The sequence below is a fragment of the Brassica napus genome, chromosome C9, assembly GCF_020379485.1.
Source record: "Brassica napus cultivar Da-Ae chromosome C9, Da-Ae, whole genome shotgun sequence".
Taxonomy (NCBI): domain Eukaryota; kingdom Viridiplantae; phylum Streptophyta; class Magnoliopsida; order Brassicales; family Brassicaceae; genus Brassica; species Brassica napus.
Window position 1 is genome coordinate 12202519 of NC_063452.1, and position 6870 is coordinate 12209388.

Consider the following 6870-nt stretch of genomic DNA (forward strand, 5'->3'; position numbering starts at 1 on the left):
AAATAATTTGAAGATGAATATTGTCTACTGTAATTTAAAAAAAGAATATTGTCTTCTGACCAGAGATTGACAGTTTCTCACAATATTTATTTAGACAAGAGGATATGGTTTAGGAATGGTCTTACTGGTTCAACTATTTTTGGGAATAAAATTTATATTAATGTAGTAGATATGGATTACTTATTCGCTGGCCGACTGATAAGCGTTATAGGCATTGATATCTCTTGTTTTCTCCATTGGTTTTGAAACAAAAGTAAAAAAGTAGATTCATAGTAGTGAAGCTCATAATGGTACGTCCACATGCAGAGAGACACAACCACCTAAGTGGTTTTTATTCCAAGTATTACGTCTACTTACTTTATACAGTCTCTCTTGGAAGCATTAGGCTTATGAAATCATTTCATTTAGTCGCTGTCGCTACCGCTGCTGCTTCCACTCTCATTGCCACTGCCATGCCCATCCTTGTTCTTCTTCTTCTTGTGCTCATTTTGCTTCTTATGTTTCTTCTCTCCATTGTTAATGAACGTTCCTAGGCCATTAACACCTTTGTCTGTCTCATGAGTTTTCTTCTGGTGCTGTCCTAAGAGCTTCCCATGTCCATGGCCCTTGTTAGCCTCGTGGCTCTTGTGCTCTAGAAACGTCCCTAAGCCGTTCTGACCATTTTTACTCTTGAATAGTCCATCAAGAAACCCACCGTGGCTACGGTGATTCATAGTCGGACTATGCCCATATACTGGGCGGGTATGGCTCTGGTCATATCCCTGGTGATGGTTCTGACCATAACCCTGGCGACTCTTGCCTTGAGCCACATCGTAGTATTCTTTTTCACGTGTTTCGTAGTACTGCATCATGGTAGAGAAGAAGCGAGTTTTATGGTTTGTATTTGTGTTGTGTGTGGGTTTTGGAATGAGCCTTAGATGTCTATATATACGATGAGAATTAGCTTAAGATCTACTGAATTCGAATAAACTCTATTTGTTATAGAGTGCGCCTGTCTTTATCTTGAACTTATTCTTTAGTTTAAACTTATCTAAACTGAATCAATTCGAATGGCATTTTCTTTTTACCTAATATGGATGTCTTTATCAGAACTGGTTCTCAATTATATTTGTCCAATATTCAGATTCTTTTGTTCGTATTGATCTCATTGCGATCTGCTACGAGTATAATTTTTTTTAAATTGTCCTATTTCTTTTTATAAATATCAATACTAACTATGGCAGATATTTTTGTTTGTTTGTTTTTATAAATAGATCCAGCCTATATATTTATTTGCTTCCTTTTCTTTTTCTTTTTTTTTTATCTTAACTTCAGCATTGTTTTGAATATACAAAAAATACAATTCATTGACAAACCAAACATGTTTTTTATTGCAAGAAGCTACGAAACATGCAGATGAGCGTCTGATTTTATCAAGCCAATTCTTAGTAACAGTTTGACTCTAAGAGGTTGCCATCTTTAAAATCTATCAAGTCAAAAGTACGAACATCCATCGTTCATCTTGGCACCGCCTCAAACAACGTCAATTCAACGACTTTGCATGAAATATCTGAGCGGTGCATAGGACTAGGAGAGCACGTGAAACGAAAATAAAAAAACAAGACCCTAAACTCCTAACTTTAAATCCAAACCCCCTTGCGTCATTTCAGCCGCTAAAAATCGAGTCGTTTGCGTTAACTAGCAGGTTCTGAGGAAAAAACTGAACTCCTTTGATCTCTTCTTGTTTCGATCTTCCTGTATTTGTTTATTTTTTAGGATGTTCTTAGCTCGAACATCTATATTATTAAAAGAGAAGTACACATTTGAAAATGTTCTTACTTCATTAATTAAACTCTCTATTTTTTTGCTTGTCTTTTTCAGTATCCTAAAATGAATAAAACTGTCTAATTTATTACTTGTTTTTTCAGTAACATTAATGAAATATGCTTAAATGAATTTAAACTTCTTATTTTATTGTTTGTCTTTTCAGTTACCTTAATGAAATATCCTTAAATAAATTTGGACATAATGTCATTTAATCAAAAAAAAAAAAACTCATGAGTTATCCTTACGTGCATAATTTTAATAATGAAGACTTTAAAAAATGTGCATCATTAAAATGTTACCTAAAATATGCCGCACTAATATATAACATGCATCAATAAAACTAGAATTTGACTCACACAATTGTACGGATATTAATTTCAATTGATTAAATTTAAAAATAATCATTTATTCAAAAAATATTTAAGAATTGCTATGTTTTTAAAAATTATATGGTATTATTTCTTCATAACTCATTTGTCATTTGCTAAACTGTTAGAAAGAAAATTTTAGCATAATATAACTCAGTTGTCATTTGCTAAATTTATGGTTTTTATTTATATTTTTATTATTTAATTATAATATTTTCATTTTTAATTTGAAAGATAAATGAATTTTATTTCAAACAATATTTTTTAAAAAATAATCAATTTAAATTGTTATTATCATTGAATATGATTATTTTTGACATAATTTGAGTTTTCGTTTACATCAAAACTTATCATATTTTGTTATAATTTTTTAAAAAATATTGAGTTGCATTTCAAATAAAAAGGTAAAGATATTAAAAACATCTCTATTATTAAAAGAGAAGTACCCATTAAAAAATACCCCTAAGTTTTCTAACTTATTTACACTTCCATGCCATTGAGAATTAAATTAAACTACATATTTTAATGCTTGTCTTTTCCAGTTAAATTAATGAGTTTTCCTTAATCAAATTTAAATTTAATGTCATTAAATGAACCTACCTATTTTAATGCTTGTCTTTTCCAGTTAAATTAATGAGTTTTTCTTAATGAAATTTAAACTTAATGTCATTAAATGAACCTAAAAATACATCATATTTAACGTAGCTTATTACGTACGAGTACGACCCAATAATGAACTTGAATTTTATTTTTACGAAAACGTGAATCACTTGACTTATGTAATATTTAAAATACATTAACTACAATATAACAAATGCATATAACCTACCTATACTTTAGTTTGAAATGATCATGTTCAAGTTTTATATAGTCAACTTACATCATGCATCGATCAATGTACAATATTCAAACCACCTATAATTTTTCGTTTTCTTTATAGGATGTATCAACCAACCAATCATCCCATTGATTTTCTAAGCTTTATAAAAAACAAATCAATAAATACAAACTCAAAATCCAATATCTTCTATTAATCAAAACAGAATATCTTCAATGTCGTATCTTTAATGCACCTATTAAATATATAAACTATAACCATAATTACACTAATTATAAGAATAGATTTGATTCCAACCAATTGATCTATTACTTCGGTAATTGATTTGATTGCAGAAGAGGAAACAATAAATTTATAATTTATAAGAATATAAAGATATACAGATTCCAACCAATTGCCTATATTTGCGTATGATTTCCGCATAATAAGCTTCAAATTAAACATTTAAAAAGATAGAGATATTTTTTTTAATCTTTTACCGACACAAACTTAAACAAAATGAAGAGTTAAATGTTATTTTTTTTTGTTACACTTCCCGGAAAAAAACGGTTACAACATGGGCTTTCATAATATGGCCTTTTAACATATTAATGTTATGGACATTTAATAATTATCTTGACGAAAAACAAAGACTATAAATAATTTATTATTAATAAAATTATAAAATTATTTACAATTTGATGACTAATTCATCGCCTTTTTTTATATGTTAAATTTTTCATATAAGTTTAAAAATCATTTTATTTTCTTTAAACATGTATAACTAATTTATAATCTTTTATGCCATACTAAGTCATAATATAATATTTCTTCATATTTTACATTAATAACCATTGTTTTTATATATCGTCTACAATTCTCTAATTACGTCTATTTGTTCAATTTTTTATATGATATCGAATATTCATCGTAAATAGATGGTTTAAGATGCCAAAAAAATTATTTACTTGGTGAATATAATACATCAAATATTACAAATACATTATTTAGTTAAAAAAATAACAAAAAACCGAAAATTCAAACCAGCGCTGCGCGCGGATCAGGGTCTAGTTACTATTAAATCCATTTCTTAAATCAAAAAGAGTTTGGTAAGGATTCCTTAACATAAAAGTCTTTAAATATTTTCTTCAAAGCTTTTTTTGGTATGAGATCAAGTCTTAGTAGGGGTTATTGGTTGTTGAATTTTAATAGATTTGAAAATCCTAACTAAATCTAGTGTTATTGGTTTTATGATTTTCAAATCTGTATTAAAATCATGTGTTATTGGTTTAATGATTCATAAATTCTATATCAAATCATGTGTTATTCAATCGTACGGATTTACTAATATATTTGATTTTATAATGGATTTGAATGGATTTGTTTGGATTTTTTAGTTAAAAATACAAAGACTCAAATCCGAGGGAAAACCTCTGGATTTGCATATTTTACTTGGATTTATAAATACTATATGGATTTCTAAATCAATCAAAATATACAAACCAATAACACCCCCTTAGAGTTTCTCAAGATCTTTGATTAAACCGAAACTCATTAGCTTAACCAAATATAAATTCATAAACGGTTCTGTTTTCAAAATTTAATCTGAATTTTGCTTTTGTATGATCTGGTTTTAAAACTAGAGAGCCAGTTATTTGGTTTGTGTTCTTTTTTTTTTGAACAAACATTTGGTTTGGTTTGGTTTCTGTTCATGTTTTGATTTTTATTCAAATCTTAGTTTGGTATCGGTTTTATTTAATTTAATTTTGAGAAGTGGTTTTATTTCGGTTTAAGGATAGCTTGACTTTTTTTGTCAAAGATGGTTCAATCGTCTATCTTGGCCTAAATACGTCAAACCCAAATGAAATTCAAGCCATTGTATGATATGATCTGTTATACAACAGAAAGCTTAGACACTTTTAACTCGCATTGAAATATATGAATCCTCGAACAAAACTCTAAATAAGTGAGTACGGAATCTTCAGGAGGAAACTGGTTCGAGCATGGCCTGTTCGTGCCACTCACCATTCAAGTTAGACTGCCACAATCTGACCATCCCATCGCTTCCAGTGGTAGCTAAAGACATGCCACTCATGTCCCATTCCATCTCCCAAACCTGAACATAAAACATCAAAGCAGTATAATTTAGTTATGTTTAACACAAACGGAAGGTAAAAAGGAGCTTTGAAAACTGGATACCTCGCCTTGATGACCAGAAAGCGATGCGGCCTTCTTTACAGGAAGCCTTCCATCAAGGTCAGGAGCTAGACCAACTTGCCATATCCCTATGCCTTTATGTGTTGCAACAGCAACAACCTCGTATGGTCTTGTATCAAAAGAAGGATTAGTTCGCGCGTTTCAAGACAGTACTAACGAAAGAGGAGAGCAAAGATTGATTGAGATTACCGGCCAATATTTGGGGCCCATGAGACAGCATAAACAGGATCACCTTTGTCTTCTGGTGAGGCTAATTCCGCTACAGCCAGCCATCTGTTATGAGCTTCGTCAAACTCCCATATCTGCAACAACAAACAAGTCTCTCACTATTCCCTTGGTTTCCCCAGTTCAAAAGAAAGTGAAGTAATGTCTCTTACCTTGGAAGAATTAAGGTGAGGAGAATCAGAGTTGAAAGCTAAAACAAAGCTGGGCTCTTGCTCTCCACTCCTCATTGGATTCCAAGAAACAGATGCAGACAGCGTTGATGGTTTCCCGAGAGCCGACAGAGAATCAATAACATTCTGAAACTCAGCCTGCACAGAATGTTAAAATAAATAAGACATAAGAAATCAAGTAGAGACCAATGTATACTCGGGAAACGAATAAGCAACCTGAAGTTGCCAGTTTTTTAATTCCAAAGGATTCAAGAGCTCAAAAACCCTAAGGAAGCCATCAGAATATGCTGCAACCTGCAAAATGAGTCACAAAATGTTTAAATGGAAAGCAGAAGAGATTGTTCAAAGATGGAAAAAAGCCAAAGCTCTTAACCATCTTTAGACTCTTTCTGGAGACCCCAAACTGAACATCGAGGACTTGACTAGACTTGCTCATCAAACTCTTACACAGTTTCCACTCAAGAGCATGCGTGTCTGTCAATCAAAGCAAACACAAATTGATTTCTCAACCTAACAACTGAAACACTCAGCAAGAGTAATAGGGTTTACCTTCGGAAACCTCTTCCCAAATGGATAAGCTGCCGTCTTCGCAAACGCAGGCGACTGCATCTCCGTATTCCGAAGGCAGCCAGACGATCTTTACAAGACTCGATTCGCTAACCCTAACTTTGGAACTGCGAGTGAAAGAGGAATAAGAAGAGGGAACAGGAGAGTCGTAAACGGAGAGGGTTCCGTCTACGGATCCGCCGGCTAATCGGTGGCCTGAGTAGTTCCAGGAGGAACAGGTGGTGCCAGAATCTAGCGTCGCCATCGATTTCGTCGCCATGTCCGTCTCTCTCCGTCGTGCACACTGACTCAGAGAATCGCACCGGTCGGTGGTTCGGAGAGATTTCCAGATCGCAGAAACTGTATATTGGGCCTATTCTTCTTTTAATCGGGCCGTTTTAAGTTCGTGGGTCATGTCTGTATTATATATACATACGCACTAGGTTACGAGGCCTCTCAATAATCTACATTATAATATGAAAGTTGTGCGACACGTCAGCGATATATGGGTTTCACTTTTAAAAAGTGTGAAAAAATGTCAAGTCTGTGATTCGAACTCGGGTTATTGAGATTTAAACAGCAACATTTATACCACTGAGATAAAAGATTCTTTGTACATTGATGGCTGAAACAAATATATATTTATGAAGGTCGGAAACCTTTGCTTCTTCGGTTTTTTCTGTTGGACCCACACTTATTTATTTTATCTAATAATTTAATA

The 6870-nt window shown here is 32.4% G+C and overlaps 2 protein-coding genes across 2 annotated transcripts; both read right to left on the reverse strand.

Annotated features, from left to right (window-relative positions):
* Positions 1-240: 240 nt before the first annotated feature.
* Positions 241-851, reverse strand: LOC106392095 (filaggrin-2). The gene has a single exon (XM_013832870.3). It carries the CDS (start codon positions 849-851, stop codon positions 405-407), a length of 447 nt encoding a protein of 148 aa, XP_013688324.1. The 3' UTR covers positions 241-404.
* A 3987-nt stretch (positions 852-4838) lies between these two features.
* LOC106392092 (protein SEH1) lies at positions 4839-6553 on the reverse strand. The gene is made up of 7 exons (XM_013832866.3): positions 6153-6553; positions 5977-6077; positions 5820-5897; positions 5586-5741; positions 5398-5510; positions 5191-5317; positions 4839-5107 (listed from the first exon to the last, which is right to left on the reverse strand). Exons 1-7 carry the CDS (start codon positions 6427-6429, stop codon positions 4973-4975), a joined length of 987 nt encoding a protein of 328 aa, XP_013688320.1. The 5' UTR covers positions 6430-6553; the 3' UTR covers positions 4839-4972.
* Positions 6554-6870: the final 317 nt, after the last annotated feature.